The 27,269-nt window shown below is 35.5% G+C and overlaps 1 protein-coding gene across 1 annotated transcript; it reads left to right on the top strand.

Annotated features, from left to right (window-relative positions):
* The first annotated feature begins 7,584 nt into the window (after nt 1-7,584).
* On the top strand, nt 7,585-26,945 carry KLRK1 (killer cell lectin like receptor K1). Its single transcript, XM_024256756.2, has 8 exons — nt 7,585-7,707; nt 8,778-8,882; nt 10,653-10,760; nt 19,466-19,558; nt 19,774-19,809; nt 20,556-20,707; nt 21,026-21,129; nt 26,072-26,945. The coding sequence occupies exons 2-8, from the start codon at nt 8,843-8,845 to the stop codon at nt 26,187-26,189; spliced, it is 651 nt and encodes a 216-aa protein (XP_024112524.1). The 5' UTR covers nt 7,585-7,707; nt 8,778-8,842; the 3' UTR covers nt 26,190-26,945.
* The last annotated feature ends 324 nt before the right edge of the window (nt 26,946-27,269 follow it).

Raw genomic sequence — 27,269 nt, 5'->3', positions numbered from 1 at the left:
GTAACAAGAATTAGCTTTGCTATTACAAAATTTAAATTAGTATAATAATATTGATTTTGCATCTCATAAAATTTGTTTACTTATACAAATTCTCAAACTCTGCCAGTAATTTTTTATGGATTGCAGTCTCCCATAAAACCACTAATCATTTGCAGGTGTGGCCAAATGGCCCAGCTTTCTATTGCAAACACTAATCTTCTTGAGAACTTCTATATTTTATACCTAGAAGGAATAACATTAGAAAGAAAAGAGCAATATGTGAACAATTGTATAAATATTTGTTTCCATAGACAAATTATATAGAAAATATTCAGATTTAGATATATAACTATTAAATAAGTCATCTATTCATAAAAAAATTGTTATATATTACCAGTATTAGCAATACATTTCCAATATCTTCAGAGAGGAACAAGAACTGTGCACATTTGAACTTTTACAAAGACAAACTTCTTTTGAATTTTGTTCAGAAATAAAAACATGCTTGTAAACACCAGCTTATAAACAAGTTTATAAACACTTAAGTGTTATAGCTTACACAAACAATATAACGTTACTCCTACCATCTGTAAAGAACATACTTCTAATTGCTTCAAAAGCCATACAATTAGGTTCTTAGAGCTATTTTTAAATCTTTACATTATTTTAAAAATACATATCCAGGTACATACTCTTTCTTTCTTTGAGACAGAGGCTCGCTCTGTCACCCGTGCAGTGGCACAGTCTCGGCTCACTGAGATCTCAGCCTTCCAGGCTCAAGCAATTCTTCGGCCTCCACCTCCAAAGTAGCTGGGACTACAGGCACTCACCACCATGCCTGGCTAATTTTTCGTAGAGATGGGGTTTCGCCATGTTGGCTACGCTGGTCTCAAACTCCTTACCGCAAGCAATCTGTCCACCTCGGCCTCCCAAACTTCTGAGATTACAGGCGTGAGGGATTGTAGGCGTGAGGGATTACAGGCATGAGCCACCGCACCCTGCTATATTACTTATTTCTTAAACACCTGCGATTCATTAAAATACACCATGTATAAATTATAAATCATAATATTATCAAGAACTGTTATTTCTAAGTGCTGAATAAAATGAATATTTCCACTCATATATTCAGATGAATTAATTTCTTCTAGTCTTTGAAGGTGTTTAAAATGACAATTCAACAATTGTGGGTGGCCCTAAGGTAGGGCAGTTCTAAAACTAGCAAGTTGAAATTGGTGAGGATGGATCTCACGCTGTGACTGGCCAGGAGGAAGAGTTTTCATCCCAGAGTGCTGGAGCTAGATACTGGAAGGCATGGAACAGGGATCCGGACAGCTAACAAGAACTTGCTGGAGGGTAAATACCACAGGATGTCATGCAAACATGCAGCCGGTAGCCACAGCCATAGGAGCAAAAGGAGAGAAAGTACCATAAAACCAGGAAGAAAAACCCCTTCTCCTCCAGACTACACAGTGCCTTTTAGGGACAAAATTTATCATATAAGCTGGCAAGGGAGAAATTTTATGGGATCTGTTTTCATTATGGTAGAGCAGGATGGTGAAGGATAGATTTGAAACTAAGAGACAATAAATTAGTAATAAACACACAAGGTTACTGTGCAGCAACCACAGTGTTGCTATATAACAGCCATTTAGATATACCCCACTTCCTCAGAGAATGAAACCAGCACTACATTCTAAATCTGTTCTAGTGTAGCATTGTCAGTAATTAGTTCTGCTTTCTGCTTTCTGGTAGAGATTGGTATTTCCACTGAGAAATAGTTTTCTTTGTTAATATCACAGTTCCACGTAAAAACATCATTTGCTTCTATGGCATGTGGCCCTTAACCATTTGTGCCTGTTCTAGCTCCATTAATATCAAATTCATTATCTTCTGAGTAGGTCACATTGTCTGCTCAAAGCATGGAAACCCTGCCTTGTTAACCTCTTCCTTAAAACCCCTCAAAGGCTTTTTACTGACTACATGGTACTATCAAACAACATAGCTTAGATTATAAATCTTTCTTCTCGCTTGAAGGGGTGGCCTGCCCCTCCACACCTGTGGGTGTTTCTAGTTGGGTGGGACGAGAGACTGAGAAAAAAAATAAGACACAGAGACAAAGTATAGAGAAACAACAGTGGGCCCAGGGGACCGGCACTCAGCATACCAAGGAGCTGCGCCAGCACCAGTCTCTGAATTCCCTCAGTTTTTATGGATTATTATCTTCATTATTTCAGCAAAAAGGAATGTAGTAGGAGGGCAGGGTGATAATAAGGAAAAAAAACATGTGAGCAATAGAATCTGCGTCATTGAATCTGCATGTTCAAGGGAAGGTACTATGACTGGATGTGCACGTAAGCCAGATTTATGTTTCTCTCCACCCAAACATTTCAGTGGAGTAAAGAATAACAAGGCAGCATTGCTGCAAACATGTCTCGCCTCCCACCATAGGGTGGTTTTTCTCTGATCTCAGAATTGAACAAATGTACAATCGGGTTTTATACCGAGACATTCAGTTCCCAGGGGCAGGCAGGAGACGGTGGCCTTCCTCTATCTCAACTGCAAGAGGCTTTCCTCTTTTACGAATCCACCTCAGCACAGACCCTTTACGGGTGTTGGGCTGGGGGACGGTCAGGTCTTTCTCATCCCACGAGACCGTATTTCAGACTATCACATGGGGAGAAACCTTGGACAATACCCAGCTTTCAAGGGCAGAGGTCCCTGCGGCTTTCCACCGTGCATTGTGCCCCCGGTTTATTGAGACTAGAGAATGGCGATGACTTTTACCAAGTATACTGCTTGTAAACATTTTGTTAACAAGGCACGTCCTGCACAGCCCTAGATCCCTTAAACCTTGATTTCGTACAACACATGTTTTTGTGAGCTCCAGGTTGGGTCAAAGTGGCTGGGGCAAAGCTACAAATTAACAACATCTCAGCAAAGCAGTTGTTCAAGGTACAGGTCTTTTTCAAAATGGAGTCTCTTATGTCTTCCCTTTCTACATAGACACAGTAACAGTCTGATCTCTCTTTCTTTTCCCTACATCACTCACACCCTTTCTTGTGGTTCCAGGTTGCTTCAGGCTCTGTTTTCATCTCCAGCTCTTCATAACGCCACTTAATAAACCAACAATACCAGACTGCATATAGCAGTTTTTATTCATTTTAATGTCTGTCTTCTATGTTTTAGAGATTTCTGTCTTTGGTATTTTGTATGTTTTAACAACATTACCTTGATTTCTGGCATTTTTTTTTTTTTAATCTCCAGAAATCACCCAATCTAGGACACCTTCTCTAACACGATTTTCTCATATTTAATACTGGAGGCCTATTAGAAAATTGTCATTTATAATACTATCATTTAAAACACCCAGAGTTCGTGTCTACCATTGTGAATTACATACTAATTTAAAACCATATGCTTCTGTGTATGCCTTAAATAGAGTGTGGACAACTAGATGACAGGAACTGTGCTTTATTCTTTAATGAACTTTGTTTATTCATGGCCAAACAATATGCTTGCCCCATAATAGATAAAAGCTCAATAAATAAATATAGAATGATATTATGAATATATCAGTAATTTCCTATTTACTTATTTTTGTTAAGCTTTGGTACTATTACTTCTATGTGAAATTATGAAGACAACATTATTACAGTGCAGAAAAACGCCAGGGCCTCTTGGCTAAGACCTCAAGAGGAGCATTGTAAGATTTTAGTAGTGATTTTTATATTCACCAAAATATAATGCAAGCATTGTAGACTTTTAACTACTTGCATTTTTTATTCCTTTGCACACAAATGAAGCTAGTGGGGATAAAGGAAGGAGAAATAAGTCAACTAAAATTTGAGCACCTGCTAATAGGTACATAAGAGGGAAAAAAACGTGACTTGGGACACCTCGCTTCGCTCATTTCTACAATTAATGAGCCATTTTCCTTTGGAAGAAAAATGCTGTCTTATCCCTATATCTGTGTCTTTAGGCACTTGTGGTAAGTAACGTCACAAATTTAAGACATCTTCAAAATTCTAGACTTCTTTGATATTTGAAGCACTGAAGTAAACACAAAATCCATTTGAATGCAAGATGCAGAAGTCATTAAAGGCATCGTTCCATTTACGAGTGTGGAGATTATCACTATAGCAGGAAATGAAAGGTTTAATGGCAAACAAATAAGCAATCAGAGAAAAGTAACCAGGATGCTAATAAAAAATATGATGTCATCTGACCTGCAAATCATGCACGTGACTTACTTGAGAGCAATTGTTTAAAGTTACATTTATTTATGGCTATTTATTTATGCACAATTATAAAGATAATACCAGAGTGGGAAAAACCGCTTTTCTGTTCCATTATACTATATAGATTGCAATTAAACAAACAAAAAATGGTGTGTCCTAGCATGGATTAAGTTAATATAACACAAATATTTGCTAAAGATATTTCAATTGAATTGCTAAATTTTAGAATTATACAAAGTTTCAACTGAGATGGGGTCAAAAAATCATTTCATCATTCCTGGCTTAGGAAGCTGTGCCAGAGAATATTAATTAATTGCCAAGATGATGATCTGTTTTTCCCCGAAGTATAAATTCAAGATTTATGGAATCTCTGCCTTGAGTTCATATAATTACAATACACCAGTTGACATCATATGTCAGTACGTAGCCCATTCCATTCAGCCTAGCTGAATGGAAAATAGGTTCTGAAAACATATATATATATATTTGTTAAACTATGTTTGCAGACTGTTTTACTTTTACATTAGTCATCATTTCACTTCTGCTTCAGTATGCCCATGCGTGTCCAGATGAGATTGGGTGCGTCATGGTGGTGTGGCCATAGATGCCCCTGCATATGCAAAGACTCAGCTCTATTTCTTCAACTCCTTTTTATTTTCTTTATTGTCCATGTGAATTTTAAAAATTTGTCCTTTTTGACATGTCTTTTGTCAATTCAAACACATTTACCAAAAGGTCAAGATTACAAAATGTTTGCTTGGCAATAACTGCACATCTTACGCGTTCATATTTGGGCAAGTGTCCAGTAAACACCTCTGACCACATCCAGTTTTAGTATCACAGCTTGAAGCCAGCAACCTGCCAAGCGCTCTGTTTCTCACCACAAATTTGCTGCGTGTTAAGTCTTTCCTGTGTACCAGAAGAGAAGGGTTTTCTGAGGCCACAGGGCGAGTTAGCTTACTGACCAAAAAGGCCAGTTGATTGTTGGCTCTTCTCAACTAATGAAAGTAATTAAATAGTTTATTGTGATGATGGATGTTCTCAAATGACTTTGAGCCCAAGCTGTTTGCAAAATATTGTAACTTTTCTTCTAACAATAGTTTTTTAAAGTTATATAGATATGTCTATATGAAGTTTGTTCAGGTACTTTTATAGTCAAATTATTCTTTCTGCATAAGTTGAGTTGGTTTTATTTCACTTATTAGAAAGTATTTTATCTGAAAACTATGCTATGTCCTTTTGCAATTCACAGAGCATAAACCAGTAAAAATGCCCAGCAAATCCCCAATAAGTTTACTGTCATAACTACAGCAAAGTGAGTGTATGTTCAACATTGAGAAAGAAATTGGAGTTTTAACATACTATTTCTTTATCTAAGTAATTGTTTTAACTCAACATACAGGACCCATTTTAGAATTTTCTTCTTTAAGAATCCTTTCCACACTCCGTCAGTTGGTTTCGGGACCTTTATATATGACAATAAAACTCTCCCTGTGCTTAGCTTTATCATGGTATTTATTTCAAAAAACTTCTTTTAGCTATGTCTGGGGACTTCCCAGTTGGCTGTAAGTTGCCGTTTGAACTAAATGAAATAGGCAGGATATTCAAATGTTCTTTTTTATCCTATTCCTATCCCCTTTTCTCAATTCTGTATTTAAGAGACAATCTCTATTCAATCGAAAACTACATATGTAAAAATAACTCTTCAGGAAATTGTGATTCAGGTTTTCCCCATAAAAGCCTGCATTTACACATTTATTCATTTCCTTTCAAAAACCAAATATTTGTTGAAATGTGGTTGTTAGAAAATATCAGCCTGTATTTCCTCTATATAGATCTATTTTTACTCTATAAAATAGTTAATAGAAAATGTTGATTAGCTGAAAAGAATCTTGGTATGTCAGAAAATATTTTCTTCAACTTGTTTTATATTCACCTATCTTGTTTAATTTTGAATTTGTTTTATACTTATTCATTTGATATCACCTAAACTAAAAAGTAATTTCCAGCTGGGTGTGGTGGTTCACGTCTGTAATCTCAGCACTTTGGGAGGCTGAGGCAGGAGGATCACCTGAGGTCAGGAGTTTGAGACCAGCCTGACTAACATGGTGAAACCTCGTCTCTACTAGAAACACAAAAATTAGCCAGGTATGGTGGCACATGCCTGTAATCCCAGTTACTCTGGTGGCTGAGACAGGAGAATTGCTTGAACCCAGGAGGCGGAGGTTGCAGTGAGCCGAGATCGCCCCATTGCACTCCAGCCTGGACAACAAGAGTGAAACTCCATCTCTTAAAAAAAAATAAATAAATAAAAGTAATTAATTTCCATGTGGGCAAAAACTTTCTTTTGGATTGTTTACTTTGACATTCTCAAGACCTAGAAAAGTGCATAGCAAATACTATTCGCTAAAGAAAAAAAAACTGTTGAATAAATTTATTGTCCAACTTTAACACATCACATGAAATTGTTTTCCTTCCTTATATTTCAGAGTTTTAAGATTAATAACTTTGGTTTTTGTTAAAATTTTATAATGTGTTCATCTTATATTACTTTATATGATGTCTTATGTTAGTATTTTAAATTAATAAACATAAAATATATATTTAGCTAATCTTGTTCATTGGTATCAATTCATATATTTACTTATTTTTATGTATACTGGGGTATATATTTAAGTTTCTAATTCTTCTGCATATGATGTATATATGACAGAGATGCAATTTCATGTTTTTTATATTAAAATTTAAAAATTCCCAGGACTAATTTTTTTTTAACTTAAAGGCCAGTGTGATAGTAACCCAAGACAAATTATTGAATAGGAGCTAATTTCCCACTTTATCTGCAATGTTACCTTATATTTTTTAATCTATGCACATGACTTTTTCTTGTCTGTATTTTTATCCTTCTCAATTTGTCTATCTATGCCCCACATGCCACTTTGCCTTTATTAATACGGTTTTAACATAGGTCTTACTATCTAGTAAAACAAGGCTCCCACATTTTCTTCATCTTCAATAGTGATTTTCCTAATCTTGACTTTTGTAATTTAATGTACATGTAGAATTCTGCTTTGTAAGTTCTACAACAAAACCTGAGGTATTAACTGGAATTGAATTGAATCTCTAAAATATTTAGGATTAAATGGCATCATTTAAATTCATCATTTTCAAATCCTAAAATGTTATTTAAAATAATGGCAAAACTACAATTACTTTTGCACCAACCTAACATTTATCCAACAATGGGTGGTCTTAACTCTTTTACCAAATTAACAATATTTTTGTAGTGATAAGGCGGAAGTACTGTGGTTTATGTTTTTCCACAGGAAGATGAGATTATAATATTTGTCACATCTTTCTCAAAGATAGAAATTCACTAAGTATCTCCACTTTCAATTCTAGATCAGGAACTGAGGACATATCTAAATTTTCTAGTTTTATAGAAGGCTTTTATCCACAAGAATCAAGATCTTCCCTCTCTGAGCAGGTGTGTGTATGTGTGTGTGTGTGTGTGTGTTTATTATTCAAGATATGAGAAATTATATTTCAACCTCAAAAAAATAAAAATATTTACACTATAAGGTAATTCTAATTGTTTCTTAGATGCTGGAATAGAACTCCTGAGGATACAGAATTCTTATCATTTCTGATGTATATTCTATAACTGTATCTGATGATAGGTAATTAGGATATACTTATTGAAGAATCAGAAGTTGTAATATTACTATAAGAAGAAGCCTTGTCTCTAAGCAAAACTAGAAAAATGAATCTTTACATTTAGGATGAGAAGAATTGAGTTTCAATTTGAATTCTCAAATTTTTGAGTTTTCTGATGTTGTAGGGGGCACTTACCTTTGATACACATCTTTACATGCAAGGTGAAACAAGTTATATCTGTGCTTTCCAACTATCATAATCAAATATGAAATAGCTTTTATTTTTAAAATCTAAGCACTATGCATATTTATTAAATAGTTTTTTTTTCTGGAAGCTCTGCTATGCATTGCTAAGATGTTACTATATAAACATGTGAAATTAGTTTTGTTAATGATGATGGTGATGATAATTTGTTGATGATGATGATATGGGCACGTTGGATTAAAATGCACTAGACAAGGACATTCAACAAAAGTGCATATAACTTACCTGAGTTTAGCTTGCAGAAAGAAAACTAAATTATTGCCAGATAAAATAAACAACTAGAAACACTTGATCTTAGCTAAAAGGCCAAGAAGCAATAAATGACTAAACAGAAAACTATGTGTGTTGTTATCTAATATCAGTAACGTAAAATATTGGTATTAAATATCTCAATGTAGGTGAATTAATATATTAAATTATATTCTTATGACATTTCAAAGTAATTGGCGATTATTTTACAACCAAGAGAAATGTATAAAATTAATTTTCCTGGCTTTATGTGAATTATCATTTCTATTCTTTTCTTAAAGGTATACACAGGGGAAAAGTTTTTGCATTTTACTTTTTTATTCAAAATATTTTATCTCACCACGGGAAAGAGAACAAACAACAAATGCCCAGTTTTATTTTATTCAGGAATCCTTTGTGCATTGAAGACTTTAGATTCCTCTCTGCGGTAGACGTGCACTTATAATTATTTGATGGGGTGGATTCGTGGTCGGAGGTCTCGACACAGCTGGGGTATGTTTTTACCACATAAGTGTGTAGTTTTGTTTTTATACAATTTTAAGATACCAAGAATTTCATACAAGCATATAAGGCATAGGCAAGCAATTTACTCTGATTCTTTTCATGTTCTATTTATGTTGATTTCCTGTTATGGTCATATTGTATTTTAAATCAAGTCTTCCAAAACTTAAAAACTTTTTTTCCCTTTATTTTATTAACTATATTATGGGAAAGTCACTCACAACTTGGGACAGCTTGAAATAGTGAAATAGATGTGGAGTCAGACTTGAATTTTACTCAAACTTTTACCGCTCTCTAGATTTGAAGTGGGGTCAATCTGCAGCCTCTGTGTAGCTTAGTTTAGTTTCTTTTTCTATCAAATACAGGCATGAAACATTCCATATTTATCTTAGATTTGTGTAATATTCAAATCAACTGACATGTATTTTAAAGCACTTTTTATCCTAAAGGTGTTTATAAATTTATAACTTATTCACAGTTGGTAACATTATATTAGATAAGCTTTATGATTTTGGCCATCTCTAGCATTCAATTTCTTCATCCATAAAGTGATACCTACTCTCTTTACTCCATATGTAAAATAACTGAGTTAGGTATTACATGCACAAACAATGTCTAATTTTACCTATAAAATATAATTCATATTATCATTTACTTTATAAAAGGCTTTTGTACAACAAACCCCCGTGACATGAATTTACATATGTAACAAACCTTCGCATGAACCCCTGAACCAAAAATAAAAGTTTAAAAAAAGGCTTTTAAGTAAATATTAATCATCAGTAAATAATTAATATTTCAAGAGAGCAAAATTATTCTTTAAGTATTTTGTTCAGAGGCAAGATTATCTGTCTTTGTTCTAAATCATTAGATCCCACTATTTTAGCCTATGTATGTGCTTCATTATGAAGAAAATTAGACAGCTGGGCACAGTGGCTCATGCCTATAATCCCAGAAATTTGGGAGGCCGAGGTGGGTGGATCACCTGCGGTCAGGAGTTCGAGACCAGCCTGGCCAACATGGTGAAACCCCGTCTGTACTAAAAATACAAAAAATCAGCCAGGTATGGTGGCACAAGCCTGTAATCCCAGCTACTGAGGAGGCTGAGGCAGGAGAATGGCTTGAACCCAGGAGGCGGTGGTTGCAGTGAGCCAAGATCACGCCATTGCACTCCATCTCAAAAAAAAAAAAAAAAAGAAAAGAAGAAAATTAGACACACTACTATTTACAAAAGCTTACTAAATGATTGATGTTATTGATGCTAAGTTCATTACATTTTTATTTTATTTTTAAAATACCCATACTGGATTGTGATAGTATCCTTTTCTTTTTTATTTCTTTTGTCTTTTGCAAATTAGGAAAACTGGGATGCAAAAGCTAGGTTATTTGTGAAGTTATCAAGTTTGTATTTGTGGATCTGTGATTTAAATACATGTCTTTCTCCCTACATCTGTCTTTTCACTACACCAAGTCCCTTTCTGGTAATGTTAGGTTTCATTATACATTACGAATTAACTAATTTTAATAGTATATAGGATTTTGCTAAGGGTACTTTGCATGGCATAAATATAGTTTTATTTATATAGTAAAGTGTAAACATAATAATGTAGTAATGTAAAACAAAAGTAAGTTCATGTTGTACTTTGAAAAGGATAGTCAGGGGAAGTACATAGATGGAAATGGCAAGCTGAATTTTTAAAATTTATGCCTCAAATGGCAGAAAGGCCATGACTCATATAAGCCTGAATTCTTTTTCTCTAGAGATGAGTGAATTTCATAATTATAACTTGGATCTAGCAAAGAATGATTTTTCAACACGATGGCAAAAGCAAAGATGTCCAGTAATCAAAAGCAAATGTAGAGAAAACAGTAAGTCTTATGTTCCATTTGTCTACTCTCAGTATATTGAAATGAATCTTGGAAACTATGTGATTAAATCAATGGCAATCATTCAGTTGACTTTATCTTCATGAGGAAAGCAGTAATAACATGAATTCTAATATAATATTAAAATATATAATAAAATTATGGTATTAAAAGCTATTGAGTTTAGAATATTGTCATGCCCTAAAAAATGATGAGTTTATTATCATGATAATATAATTGAGGCAGGAGTTTCTAAGAGATCACTGAAAAGAAAACTAAATAGAAATGGAAAAGAGAAGAGAAAAGATATTTTAAAAACCCTCCAGAGATATGTTCCTAAACATTATAGAAGTGATAGCTTGATTATTATTTATAGAATTGTTTCTGAGTTCAGTGAAGAAGATATATTCTCCAATGTCTTTTTTCAAAGCAGGATATTATTAATAATAGACCTTTACATAGTTTGTATGAAAAGGAAAACAACAGATGACCCTCACTTATCAATTTTGATTAAAAACTAAGAAACAAATTATTAACAAGTAGCATCACTTTACAAGAATTAATTTAAGGAATGCAAAGTGCTATATGTAAAAATCCCTTTTTGGACTAAAATATTCAATTGTTACCAAAATTTAAAACACACATGCCCTTTCACTCAACAATTGTCATTGTGGGAATTTATCCCAGAGAGAGACTCAAAAATATGCACAGATGGGTATGAAATGTATCGTTATTTCTCATAGCAAGACCTAAGAAACAGTTTACATATCCACTGGAAAAAAAAAATGGAAAGTCCATCAAAAATTAGATCTGTCCAGAGTTGTCAGTGAAATACAATGCAGCTATTTATAAATTTGGTATCCTTATATGCCATGAGTACTAATCACCAGGATATTGTCTTAGGTAAAAAAAAAAAAAAAAAAAAAATCCATAGGGTATTTTGTGTATTATAGTTTCTTTAAAATGTATTTTTAATACGTAGTTAAGGGGAACGGTAATTTTTGTTTATTTTTAGTTGGCATGTAATAATTATACATATTTATGGGATACAGTGATATTTCCATTCAACTATACAATGTCTAATGACCAAATCAAGGTAATTAGCATATCCATCACCTGAAACATTTATCACTTCTTTGTGTTGGGAACATTCAAAACCTTCTCTTCTAGCTATCTGAAAATATACAGTAAATTACTCTTAACTGTACTCTCCCTACAGTGCTATAGAATACTAGAAAAATCCCTCATGTATCTATAATTTTGTATCCATTAACCAACCTCTCCCAATCTTCTCCTTCCCCCTATTCTTTCTAGCCTTAAATAACCACAATTCTACTCTCTACTTCTATGAGCTAAAAGTTTGTATCTCCTAATATGAGTGAGAACATATGGTATTTATCTTTCCATGCCTGATTTACTCTACTTAACATTATGTACTTCTGACTCATCCATGTTGGTGCAAATAATAGGATTTCATTCTTTTCATTTTTTTATGACTGAATGGTATTCCTGTGTGTGCGTGTGTGTGTGTAAATATATATGTATATATGTGTGAAAATACATATTTATACACACATACATTTTGTTTAGCCATGCATCTGTTAATGGACACAGGTTGATTCCGTATCTTGGCTATTGTGAATAATGCTGCAATAAACATGGGGGTGCAGACATTACTTCAATATACTGATTTCCTTTCCATTGGAGAAAGACTGAGATTGCTGAATCATATGGTAGTTATATTTTTAGTTTTTTAAGGGACCTCCATACTGTTTCCATAATGGCTATACTAATTTACATTCCCACCAAAATTATATAAACATTAGCCTTTCCCTGCATCCTCACTGTCATTTGTTATTTTTTGTCTTTTTAAATAATATCTAACTAGGGTGAGATGATATCATTGTGGTTTTGATTTTCATCTTCTTGATGATGAATGATGTTGAATTTCAAAAAATATATCCATGGCTATTTGTATATCTTCTCAGAAATATCTATTCAGATACTTTGCTCATTTTCAAATCAGTTTTTGTTGTTGTTGTTGTTGCTATTGAGTTGTTTGAATTCCTTGTATATTCTGGATATTTGTCTCTTGTCAGAGGAATAGTTTGCAAGTATTTTCTCTCATTCTACAAGTTGTCTCTTCACTCTGTCAATTGTTTCCTATGCAGTAAAGAAATGTGTTAGTTTGATACAGTCTCATTTGTTTCTTTTTCCTTTTGTTGCCTGTACTTTTGAATTCTTACCCATAAAATCTTTGCCTAGACTAATGTCCTGTGGTGTTTCTCTTATCTCTTCTAGTAGTGTTATAGATTCAGTTCTTATATTTAAGTCATTAATCCATTTTGAGTTGATTTTTGTATATGGTGTGAGATGAGGGTCTAATTTCATTCCTCTATGTGGATATCCAGTTTTTTCAGCTCCATTTATTGAAGAGGCTGTCCTTTTCCAGTGTATGTTATTAGTGCCTTTCTGGAAAAATCAGTTGGCTGTAAATACATGGATTTATTCCTGGGTTGTCTATTCTGTTTTATTGGTCTGGGTGTCTATTTTTATACCAATGCCATACTGTTTAGGTTATTGTAGTTTTGTCGTATATATTGAAGTCAGGTAACATGATGCCACCAGTTTTCTTCATTTTTGTTCAAGATTGCTTTGGCTATTCAGTCTTTTGTGGCACCATACAAATTTTAAGATATTTTTCTATTTCTGTAGAGAATGTTACTTGTATTGAGATAGGAATTGCACTGAATCTGTAGATTGCTTTGAGTTGTATGATTACTTTAACAATATTCTTTCAGTCTATGAACATGAGATGTCTTTCCATTTTTTTGCATCCTCTTTGGTTGCATTCATCAGTATTTTATAGTTTTCATCATAGAGGTCTTTCACTTGTGTGATTAAATTTATTCCAGGGTATTTTATTATTTGTAGGTATTACAAATGGAATTGACTTCTTGATTTCTTTTTCATCCAGTTTGTTATTGGTGTATAGAAACACTACTAATTTTTGTATGCAGATTTTTGTATCCTGAAACTTTACTGAATTTATTTGTTCAAAGGCATGTTGTTTAAGTTGCATGTATCTGTGCAGTTTCCAAAGTTCCTCTTGTTATCAATTTCTAGTTTTATTCCATTGTTGTCAGAAAATTTACTTGATATAATATTGACTTTTGGAAATGTTTTGAGACTTATCACCTAGCCTATGGTCTATCCTGATGAATGTTCCATGTGCTTATGAAGAATGTGTATTTTGCAGCAGTTGGATGAAATGTTCTGTACATTTGGTTAGGTTCATTAGGTCTATATTATAGTTTTACTCTGAAGTTTCTTTTATGATTTTCTGCCTGAACGATCTGTCCATTGCTTAAAATGTGTTGTTGAACTCCCCTACCCTTATTGTATTCGTCTATTTCTCTCTTCAGATCTATTAATATTTATTTAATATATCTGAGTGCTGTAGTATTGGGTGCATATGTATACTTATAAATACTATATTATATTGCTGAAGTGACCCATTTGTCATTATATAATGGTCTTCTTTGCCTCTTTTTTACTCTTTTTGTCTTAAAGTCTATTTTATCTAAGTATAGCTGTGCCTGCTCTTTACTGGTTTTCATTTTCATGGAATATCTGTTTTCATCCCTATACTGTCAGTCTATGTGTGTTTTTATGAGCAAAGTGGGTTTCTTGATAGGCAATATATTGTTTGGTTTTTTGTTTTTAATCCATTCAGTCACTCCATGTCTTTTACTTGGAGAATTTAGCCCCCTTGCATTTAATATTATTACTGGTATGTAAGAACTTACTATTGCCATTTTGTTCCTTGTTTTCTAGTGATTTTGTAAGTCTTCCTTTCTTCCTGTCTTCCTTTGTGATTAAGTTGCTTTCTCTGGCAGTGTATTTTAATTCCTTGATTTTCATTTTAGTGTATCTATTATAGGTTTTTGTTTGGTGGATACTGTGAGACTTACAAAGACATCTTACAGCTATGGCAATTATTTTATACTGATGACAGCTTAACTTTGATCACAAAGCAAAGAAAAACAAAACAAAAAAAAGAAAAAACTAAACAACTCTACACTTTAACTCCATCCCCTCTCACATGTTGGCTTATGTTTGTATGGATTTACATCATTTTATATTGACTATCTCTTAACAAATTGTAATTACTATTATTTTGATAGAGTTGTCTTTTGGTCTTCATAAGATCTGAGTGGTTGAGGCACCACAATTACAGTATTAGAATATTCTGAATTTCTCTGTGTACTTACTTTTATCAGTGAGTTTTATACATTCAAATGTTTTCTTATTGCACTGTGTTCTTTTTTTTCTGACTGAAAAAACTCTCTTTAGCATATCATGTAAGACAAGTCTTGATTTGCATTTCTCTGATGGCCAGTGATGATGAGCATTTTTTCATGTGTCTTTTGGCTGCATAAATGTCTTCTTTTGAGAAGTATCTGTTCATATCCTTCGCCCACTTTTTGATGGGGTTGTTTGTTTTTTTCTTGTAAATTTGTTTGAGCTCATTGTAGATTTTAGATATTAGCCCTTTGTCAGATGAGTAGGTTGCGAAAATTTTCTCCCATTTTGTAGGTGCCTGTTCACTCTGATGGTAGTTTCTTTTGCTGTGCAGAAGCTCTTTAGTTTAATTAGATCCCATTTGCCAATTTTGGCTTTTGTTGCCATTGCTTTTGGTGTTTTAGACATGAAGTCCTTGCCCATGCCTATGTCCTGAATGGTAATGCCTAGGTTTTCTTCTAGGGTTTTTATGGTTTTAGGTCTAACGTTTAAGTCTTTAATCCATCTTGAATTAATTTTTGTATAAGGTGTAAGGAAGGGATCCAGTTTCAGCTTTCTACATATGGCTAGCCAGTTTTCCCAGCACCATTTATTAAATAGGGAATCCTTTCCCCATTGCTTGTTTTTGTCAGATTTGTCAAAGATCAGATAGTTGTAGATACGCGGCATTATTTCTGAGGGCTCTGTTCTGTTCCATTGATCTATATCTCTGTTTTGGTAGCAGTGCCATGCTGTTTTGGTTACTGTAGCCTTGTAGTATAGTTTGAAGTCAGGTAGCGTGATGCCTGCAGCTTTGTTCTTTTGGCTTAGGATTGACTTGCCGATGCAGGCTCTTTTTTGGTTCCATATGAACTTTAAAGTAGTTTTTTCCAATTCTGTGAAGAAAGTCATTGGTAGCTTGATGGGGATGGCATTGAATATACCATCTCACACCAGTTAGAATGGCAATCATTAAAAAGTCAGGAAACAACAGGTGCTGGAGAGGATGTGGAGAAATAGGAACACTTTTACACTGTTGGTGGGACTGTAAACTAGTTCAACCATTGTGGAAGTCAGTGTGGTGATTCCTCAGGGATCTAGAACTAGAAATACCATTTGACGCAGCCATCCCATTACTGGGTATATACCCAAAGGACTATAAATTATGCTGCTATAAAGACACATGCACACATATGTTTATTGTGGCACTATTCACAATAGCAAAGACTTGGAACCAACCCAAATGTCCAACAATGATAGACTGGATTAAGAAAATGTGGCACATATACACCATGGAATACTATGCAACCATAAAAAATGATGAGTTCATGTCCTTTGTAGGGACATGGATGAAATTGGAAATCATCATTTTCAGTAAACTATCGCAAGGACAAAAAACCAAACACCGCATATTCTCACTCATAGGTGGGAATTGAACAATGAGAACACATGGACACAGGAAGGGGAACATCACACTCTGGGGACTGTTGTGGGGTTGGGGGGAGGGGGGAGAGATAGCATTAGGAGATATAGCTAATGCTAAATGGCGAGTTAATGGGTGCAGCACTCCAGCATGGCACATGTATACATATGTAACTAACCTGCACATTGTGCACATGTACCCTAAAACTTAAAGTATAATAACAAAAAAAAGACAGGTCTGGTGGTAATAAATTCACTCAACTTCTGTTTGCCTGAGAAATACTTTTTCTCTCCATCATGTTGATAGTTTTGCTGGGTACAGTATCTCAGTTGGCATTTTGTTTTCCTCGGGTCTTTGAATATGTCACCCCACTTCCTCTTGGCCTATAAAGTTTCTGCTAATAAGTCTGCTAACAGATGTGTTGAAGCTTCTTTATATTTATTTTGCTTTTTAAATTTTGCTTCCTTTAAAATTCTCACTTTGTCTCGAGCTTTGAACATTTAAATTTTATATGTCTTGTGGTAATCTTATTCGGGTTGAATCTGCTTGCTAATCTTTGACCTTCCTGTATTTGGTTATTCATATCTTTCTCTGGGTTTAGAAAGTTTTCTGTTTGTCCACAGCCTCCCAGACCAGTGCTGTGCCAGGGCTTGCCCAAGGGCCATGGTTGCTATGGCCTGCAACCACTGAAATTTTCCTGGGACCAAGGCCACTTTAGTCAGCTGGTGATAAAGTGGGCTGAGACTAAGGTTCCTCTTGCCTGAGCAGTGGATTCACCTCTGGACCATGGTGGGTCAAAATGCTCCCCATATGAGCACTGGTTTGGAATCAAGGGCCATGGGGTCTCTGTCTTTTGCTGTGTTCCAACATGGTGGGGCCAGGTCTAAGTTCCAACACAAAGTCCCACACTCTTATTTCCATTTCCCAAGCAGGCAGTTTCTCTCTAAGTACTGCACTATCTGGGTTTGGAAGAGAGGCGTTTAGGCAAGGCAAGAACATCTTTTCTTACCTCTTTAAAGTGTTTTTTCTTGTTATCATGCTAAAACCAGGGTACTGTGATAGCTCACCTAATTTCTTGAATTCTTTTGAAGGTACTTTCTTGCATGGATAATTATTTAATTTGATGTTTCTGTGAGAAGATAATCACTAAAGGATTCTTCACAGCCAGCTTGCTTTTCTGCCATTTTCTTAATTGTTTTCTGATATACCTGTTGTTTTGCCTGCCCATTGATTTTTTTATCCTCTATCATTATTTATCTTTGTGGTTTGGTGGTTCTCTGTAGTAATAATGTTTGATTCCTTTCTCTTTCTTATTTGTGTATCTGCTCTACCAACCAGTTTTATACTTTTGTGTATTTTTATGATGATAGATATTGTCCTTTTGCTTCCAGATATAGGACTCCCTTAAGCATCTCTTGTGGGGCTACTCTAGTGGTGATGAATTCCCTCAGTTTTTGCTTGTCTGGAAGAGTATTTCTCCTTCATTTCTAAAGGATAGTTTCGCTTAATACTGTATTCTTGTTTGGGAGAAGGTATTTTTTTTGGCATTTTGAATATATCATCCTATGCTCTTCTGGCCTGCTGTTGGAGAAAGTGGGATTGCTGGCAGTGGTGGCACTGGGCCCCAAGCAAGTGGCTCTGGGAATCTGGGGAGCACGTGCGTGACTCTCTCTATGCTGAGGACAGACTCTCTACTTGGCTGCATCACCCGTTCCCTGGGCATAGGGCTCTGTATGGGCTTGATGCAAGGGTCACGACTACACCTTTGGTTGGGATCACCTGGTGTTGCTATGCTGCAGTCCTCTAGGTGGATTTGGTGGAATGACAGCAGGGCCCCAGGGATGTGAAGATGCAGAAGCTATTGGGCCCCAAACATGTGAAGATAAAGGAACTATTAGGCCCCAGGGCAGAGTGTACTTTGGTGATGGCTACACTCTCAAAATGGTGCAGTGCTGCTGCAGCCTGTGTTCCAGAGAAGAGCAGGGACCCCAGTGTGAATTCCCACTCTGGAATAATGCAGTTATGTGGATCTCAGTCAACTCCCTATACTGGACTCAGGGATCGTGAGGAATGTGGAGCTCTCCTATCACTAGGATAGCAGGTATTTATAATGGGAATGTGGACTGCTGGGGAGCTCCTGTTTACCTTTTTTCCTCGATGGAGAGTCCCTCTTGGCTCCAAGTTGATCCGTGTCACCTGCTTCTCTTCCCTTTCTATGCTATCGCCTTGAGCATCTGTGCCTCAGAGAGACTTGGTCACTTTCTTGCTGAATTCCAGCCTTCTCCCTTCAACACTCTATTCAATGTTTGGTTATCTACTTGTTGTTTTGGTCCTTTGTGGAAGTGAGTGCTGGGTGCCTGTAGTTAGCCATCTTGATGATGCTTCCTCCTTCTTTATGTTTATTATTGTATCTGCATAAAAATAATAAATCAGGGCCGGGCGCGGTGGCTCATGCCTGTAATCTGAGCACTTTGGGAGGCCGAGGCAGGCGGATCACGAGGTCAGGAGATCGAGACCGTCCTGGCTAACACGGTGAAACACTATCTCTACTAAAAATACAAATAATTAGCCGGGTGTGGTGGCGGGCACCTGTAGTCCCAGCTACTCGGGAGGCTGAGGCAGGAGAATGGTGTGAACCCGGGAGGCGGAGCTTGCAGTGAGTGGAGATGCGCCACTGCACTCCAGCCCAGGCAGCAGAGCGAGACTCCGTCTCAAAAAGAAAAAACAAACAAACAACAACAACAAAAAAACATAAGTATAATTTACTCTAGGGATGACTGGGGAACTTGTAGAGAAGTATAGAAGGAAATATTACATTGTTGTACTCCAGTTTTTGATAATTTGCGAGGTATTTATGTTCTGTTCTGGGAAAAATAATCAAGGCAGAAAAAGGATCAATACCACCTTCTCATTAAAAAAAACTCTAATATTTATATTAAATACAAAGATACCCAAACCCTTTATGTTTCTTTCTCTGATCTGTCTCTTTTTTCTTTGACAGCATCTCCATTGTTTTTCTGCTGCTTCATTGCCGTAGCTATGGGAATCCGTTTCATTGTTATGGTAACAATATGGAGTGCTGTATTCCTAAATTGTAAGTGATAACAGAGAAGTAGATGGCAACATTGTCAATTTAACAATGGTAATATATTACTTTTGTTAGTATTCAGAAACACAGACACATAAACTAGAAATATTAAATGTATCTTTGTCACATTTTTGCTTAGTCCAGAAATTTGTAAACTATATTTGCTTATACTATAAGTTACTAACGATACAAACTTTTAATACTTATGGTTATTTTAATAGCATTATTCAACCAAGAAGTTCAAATTCCCTTGACCGGTAAGTGAATTTTTAAAATATTTTAGAGCATATATTATATGTATCTACCTACATTATTGTGTAGGCATGTATTCAATGATTTAAAAAAGGAAAAAGTAATTAATTCTGGTCTGTAATACACTATGGCTTCTGTTTTCCTTTTAACAATGAGGGAATACTTGTAAAAAGTAGAGGCTACTTAGGTTTGACATCATCTTTCTCTCTCTCTCTCTCTCTTTTTTTTTTTTTTTTTTTTTGAGATGGAGTCTTACTCTGTCACCCAGGCTGGAGTGCAGTGGGGTGATCTCAGCACAGTGCAACCTTCGCCTCCCGGTTTCAAGCAATTCTCATGCCTCAGCCTCCCAAGTGCCTGGGACTACAACCTCTACCTCCTGGGTTCAAGCAATTCTCCTGCCTCAGCTTCCCAAGTAGCTGGGACTGCAGGCATGAGCCACCACACCCGGCTAATTTTTGTATTTTTAGTAGAGGCAGGGTTTCACCATGTTGGCCAGGCTGGTATCAAACTTCTAACCTCAAGTGAGTCACCTGCCTTGGCCTCCCAAAGTGCCAGGATTACAGGCATGAGACACCACTCCCAGCCTGGCATCTCTCTATGAATATGTAGAGATGTGCCTTTGGTTATGACTGTAATAATTTAATAATCTGAAATTTTAGAGTTGGAGTGAAAAAGGCATTTAATTTGTCTAGATAAAATCTGCTATAATGGTTCAGATGTGTAGAATTAATAATATATTCTCCTTTTCTAGGAAGTTACTGTGGCCCATGTCCTAAAAACTGGATATGTTATAAAAATAACTGCTACCAATTTTTTAATGAGAGTAAAAACTGGTACGAGAGCCAGGCTTCTTGTATGTCTCAAAATGCCAGCCTTCTGAAAGTATACAGCAAAGAGGACCAGGTTGAGTATTTATTTTAATTTCCCATCCTATATTTAATCCTAACATCTGAGACAACTCACTGGAATATGAACCTAGAATATATAAGGGACACTGTGACTTGGTTATTCTAATACCAACCCTAAATCTTTCTTCACTGAAAATAACAAAGCACAGAAATTGTAGGTATCATGTATGTGTGCTCAGATGAGAATTATGCCAGTTAGGGGACAGAATGCATTTTTTTACTAGTGTGAGAACAGACGAAATTGTTATGGTCTTGCATTTACTAAAATTATCAACACTGATTTTACTTATAGTTTATTTGTGGTTTCAAACAGGATTTACTTAAACTGGTGAAGTCATATCACTGGATGGGACTAATACACATTCCAACAAATGGATCTTGGCAGTGGGAAGATGGCTCCATTCTCTCACCCAACCTGTAAGTCTCTGACCCAATGGGTCTCTAGTTTTTAATTTTTTTCCTAAGTTTTCCCTGTAATAATTCTAATCACACATTTCACATAATCCCAGGACATTTGCACATTCTAATAGATTTAGTAAAATGTGCTTAGGCCCTAAATTTGGGAGAAAGTTGTATTCGTTGTAGAGCAGCCAACACAAACACTAGTAAGTAATATAAATTGTTTACTATATGGTAAGTACTGTGGAAGGCAGGTCTAATATTATGTTCATTTTACAAATAAAGAGACAGAAACAGAGAGGTTAAGTATTACATACATTTCTTTTTGAATTTATTACCAGACATGTTGAGATATAATTAACCTTTATATATAAATATATATAATAAATTGCACATATATAAAGTATACAATTTGATAAGTCTCGAGAAATATATGAGCCCATGAAAACATAAAGAACATCAAGATAATTAACATATAAATTACCTGGAAAACATTCTCTAAGCATGCACCTTTGTGATTTCTCCTCTGCATCCCTACGTCCTTACCTCTTTCTCTTTCCAGTCAATCAGTTTTCTGTCACTTTAGATTAGTTTGCAATTCATAGAATTTAATATAAATGAAGTCCTACAATATATATCATTTGCAATGTCTTATTTTCACTTAGAAAAGTTATCTTGAGATTCAGCCATCTCATTGCATGAGTAAAGAGTTAATTTCCTTTTATCTCTTCATTTATTGATATATATTTAGGTAATTCCTAGTTATTGATCATTACAAATAATGCTACTTGCTAATAATATTTGTGTACAGGTATTTGCATCATATTAACAAAGTCTTTCTTTTCCTTAATATAAACACCTAGAAACAAAATGGCTGAATCATGTAAGCATATACTTAACTTTTTTAAAAGTGCCACAGTTATCCAAAGTGGTGGTGATATTTTACAAATTTTACTTTCTACCTAGCAGTATGTAAGAGAAAAACCTGAGAGAGAAGTTGCTTCACATCCTAGTCAACACTTGTTTTGATCAGCCTCTTAAATTTTATACTGGCTGGGCGCAGTGGCTCACGCCTATAATCCCAGCACTTTGGGAGGCCGAGGCGGGCAGATCACCTGAGGTCATGAGTTCAAGACCAACCTGGCCAACGTAGTGAAACCCTGTCTCTACTAAAAATACACAAATTAGCTGGATGGGGTGGCAGGCACCTGTAATCCCAGCTACTTGGGAGGCTGAGGCAGGGGAATCGCTTGAACCCGGGAGGCGGAGGTTGCAGTGAGCCAGGCTTGCACCATTGCACTCCAGCCTGAGTGACAGAGCAAGACCCTGTCTCATAAATAAATAAATAAATAAATAAATTTCAGACACACTAAATGATGTGTTTTGGTATGTGAATGTAGTTTTAACTTGCATTTTACTAGTGCAATGATGTTAAGTAGCATTTTTTGTGTGTGCTTATTTGCCATTTAGGTAAAAATTTTCTTCTCACTGATTTCTGCTTTGATCTTTATTATTTACTGTCTTCTTACAGTAGGTTAAATTTGCTTTTTTAGTTTCTTACACTGAAAGCTGATACGTTGATTTGAAACCTTTTTTCTAATAAAAGTTATACTATTAATATGTGAGATGATTTGGCAACATCCCCACATATTTTGAGATACTATTTTTTGTTTCCATTCAGTTAAAAATAGTTTCTAAATTGTCTTTTGCATTCTTTGATTCATTGATTATTTACACGTGTCATTTAGTTTTCAACATTTGTTAATTTTTCAGACATATTTTTATTATTGATTTCTAATTTAATTTCATTTTCATTAGATAATTATTTTGTATAATTTAAAACTTAAATTTATTGACATCAGTTTTATGGACTAGACTATAGTGTGTTTTTAAAAATGTTTTAGGTGTATTTGATCAGAAATGTTTATTCTGCTGTTTTCTATGTATTCTATGTGATAGCTTTTGAAATACAAAGTTTTGTAATATGGCTGGTAGACAGGCAAGATACTAGACCCTATGTTAGCACTAGGTATTGTTTACTCTAAATCTTTTTAGACAGTTCTTTCTCCATCCTGGAGTAGTTTTTTACACACATGCATTAGTAAGTACTCTGCTGAATATTCAAAGGTGACCTTCTGCATATCTTTACATTTCTTTATTTGTTCAAATCTCTTATCTCAATTTCTGTGTCCTGTGAACTACAGCTTGGTCTTTCTGGATTCTCAAGTGTCCCATGTATGCAGTTGTTATAGCCTGCTCTTTTAACGACTTGATTGCACAGAGCAACTCAGCACACCCAGACTAAGTGACAACATCTTAATGTTCACACTGATCTTATGAATATGGTTGTTATTCTCCAGATTAATGCTAGAGTATTCAAGAAAGGTCCTTTCTACCATTTGAAAGATCTGACCTGTCACCACACTATTCAGTAATTTCTTCATTCAGCTGCAACGATCAGGAATGAAACCTAAGCATTTTGTCACTACTGCTTTTCCTTTTTTCAGTCTTATAATATCACAAATACTGCAGAAGTCCTCTAGATTGTAAATATGATAATTCTTTATTTCAAGGGGACTTTAGATATTTGAATCTCCAATTCTTCAATGTAATAAAAAGTCACAACAATATCAATGTTAAAATTAGGTTAATTAGGTGCTGCCTGTCTGTCAGACACAGATTTAAGCACTTAAATGTATCCTTTTATTAAATATACTTAACAATCCTGTATACAGGTGTTATTTTAACCTACTTATAATGGTATAGAACAGAATCTTAGCATGTTAAATAACTCACTTAAGTTACAAAATGAATAACTGTTGCAATGAGGACTCAAATATATGTATTTCTGGCTCTGGAGCCAGACTTACTATTAAATGACTGAAAAAGTGCTCTTTTCGCTGATTTTTAAATTTACTTTGCTACTTTAATGATCAATTGGCAATGACCAATGCACAACCTTTTACTCTCATGTGTTATTTTCAATTTTCCCCTTGTGTTTATTGTAGCAAGAACTCCCTACCTTCCTTCCTTATTATCTATTTGTAATTTGGAAGCCCCAGTATACCTTAGAATTGATCCAGGATGGCCTCATTTATGTATGGCTTGAGAGTTTATTTTTAACAGAAAAAACATTGATTCTCTAAAAAATAAATAAGGGTTTGTATCATATTTTCTCAATATTTTCCTATCTACAAGGACAAAATTTTCTTTCAGAAGCAAAACAATTAGCATACTAACTTTCTGTTTATGCATGTAGTAAATATTTGTTGACTACTACACAATTTCCAGGAATTATGCAGAGATAACTACAGAGATGAGTAGAATAAAACTCATTTAAGAGCTTCAAACTCTAGTCAGAGATGTAGTTATGAACAAATAATCCAGTGTAGTTAGGTACTCTGGCAGAAGTGTGATAAAAGTAGTATGAAAAAACAGACAGAAATCGAAGGAACACGTGGACAAAGTGATATTAAAAAGAATGAGGCCGGGTGCAGTGGCTCATGCCTGTAATCCCAGTACTTTGGGAGACTAAGGTGGGCAGATCACCTGAGGTCAGGAGTTCAAGACCAGCTTGGCCAACATGGTGAAACCTCATCTCTACTAAAAATACAAAAATTAGCTGGATGTGGTGGCAGGCGCCTGTAATCCCAGCTACTCATGAGGCTGAGGCAAGAGAATTGCTTGAACCCAGGAGGCAGAGGTTGCAGTGAGCCAAGATTGCACCACTGCACTCCAGCCTGGGTGACAAGAGAAAAACACCGTCAAAAAAAAAAAAAAAAAAGAGAGAGAAGAAAGAAAGAAAAAAAGAACGAGACTCTAATGTAGACTGAACCTAGTAAGAGCAGTTTTTAAAAATCTAGGCTGGGGCCGGGTGCAGTGGCTCACACCTGTAATCCCAGCACTTTGGGAGGCCGAGGTGGGTGTATTGCTTTAGGTCAGGAGTTCATAACCAGCCTGGCAACATAGTGAAACACCATCTCTACTAAAAATACAAAAATTAGGCAGATGTGGTGGCACATGCCTGTAATCCCAGCTACTCAGGAAACTGACAGAGGAGAATCACTTGAACTTGGGAGGCAGAGTTTGCAGTGAGCTGAGATTGAAACAGTGCACTCCAGCCTTGGCAACGGAGCAAGATTCTGTCCAAAAACAAACAAACAAACAACAAAACAAAAACTCTTTAAGAATAGTTTTCTCCCTACAGTGGCCGATTGTTCAGTTACAGAACAGAGGTCATTACATTGTCTTTTTAAATAGGGATAGCATCAGACCATAATCTTTTTATTTTTTGTCAATTTTACATTGAAGTGACATCCTCACTCTTTCTTGAGCTTTCTATTTCCCATCTCTTATGAAAGAAAACAAAGTATCATTATTAATCATATAACTCCAAAAGATTAAAGATGCCAGAGTAAAACACATATATAGATATGGAAATCTCCACATGGAATGCCTAAACACAAGCACACACACAAACAAACACACACACTTATACACACTTGTGAATGTGTGTATATATGTATTAGAAAATTTGAAATTTTATTTTCATTTCCTTACCAAGTAAAATTGTATATATCTGAAGAAAATGTTTTATTTTTCCACAAAACACACTATCAAATTCTAAATTGAATTCTGAATTTATTTGTCACTTAAATATCTGTTTTAAAATAAACATTTTAAAGTTTTCATTTAACTTGGATATACATATGAAGAGATTTTAGACTTCAGAATTGGCTAGTTTCTAATGTATGATAAAAAGAGTGGCACATTATTTATAATTTTTACTTTTATTATCTGAGTTGGCTATATTTTGTTTATGAGTTAGGACCAGGCATGGTCCTAAAGTCTCCTAAAATGGTATTAAGTTCCTATATTTGAAGTTCAATAGGTATGATTCATTTTTATTTTCCTGCATTAATAAAATCATGTATGTAATTTGTAATTGTCTCTCCTCTAGACTAACAATAATTGAAATGCAGAAGGGAGACTGTGCACTCTATGCCTCGAGCTTTAAAGGCTATATAGAAAACTGTTCAACTCCAAATACATACATCTGCATGCAAAGGACTGTGTAAAGATGATCAACCATCTCAATAAAAGCCAGGAACAGAGAAGAGATTACACCAGCAGTAACACTGCCAACTGAGACTAAAGGAAACAAACAAAAACAGGACAAAATGACCAAAGACTGTCAGATTTCTTAGACTCCACGGAACCAAACCATAGAACAATTTCACTGCAAACATGCATGATTCTCCAAGACAAAGGAAGAGAGATCCTAAAGGCAATTCAGATATCCCCAAGGCTGCCTCTCCCACCATAAGCCCAGAGTGGATGGGCTGGGGGAGGGGTGCTGTTTTAATTTCTAAAGGTAGGACCAACACCCAGGGGATCAGTGAAGGAAGAGAAGGCCAGCAGATCCCCGAGAGTGCAACCCCCACCTCCACAGGAAATTGCCTCATGGGCAGGGCCACAGCAGAGAGACACAGCATGGGCAGTGCCTTCCCTGCCTGTGGGGGTTATGCTGCCACTTTTAATGGGTCCTCCACCCAACAGGGTCAGGGAGGTGGTGCTGCCCCAGTGGGCCATGATTATCTTAAGGCATTATTCTCCAGCCTTAAGATCTTAGGACGTTTCCTTTGCTATGATTTGTACTTGCTTGAGTCCCATGACTGTTTCTCTTTCTCTCTTTCTTCCTTTTGGAATAGTAATATCCATCCTATGTTTGTCCCACTATTGTATTTTGGAAGCACATAACTTGTTTGGTTTCACAGGTTCACAGTTAAGAAATAATTTTGCCTCTGAATAAATAGAATCTTGATTCTCATGCATATCTTGTTTGATGATATTTAGATAAGACTTTGGACTTTCAACTTTACAATTGATTCTGTAAAAAGCTAAGACTTGGGGTTATTAGAATGGAATTGTTTGAAATGCTTGTTCCCCAGTGTCGTAAAGAAATAGGACTTGAACATAAATTTAATTTATTTAGTAAGGCCATTTTTTACTTCCTGCAGAAAAGGTACACTCACCAGCAGTTCTGCCATGAGAGTACACCAAACAAAGGAGACAGGGTCATTTATAACCTGACAGATCCACACTACTGCTGTGTCCGGTTTCCATTGGCTGGAACGGGACCTCACATTCTGTATTTG

Source organism: Pongo abelii, chromosome 10 (assembly GCF_028885655.2).
Source record: "Pongo abelii isolate AG06213 chromosome 10, NHGRI_mPonAbe1-v2.0_pri, whole genome shotgun sequence".
NCBI lineage: Eukaryota > Metazoa > Chordata > Mammalia > Primates > Hominidae > Pongo > Pongo abelii.
This window is presented reverse-complemented; position numbering and strand designations above follow the sequence as displayed.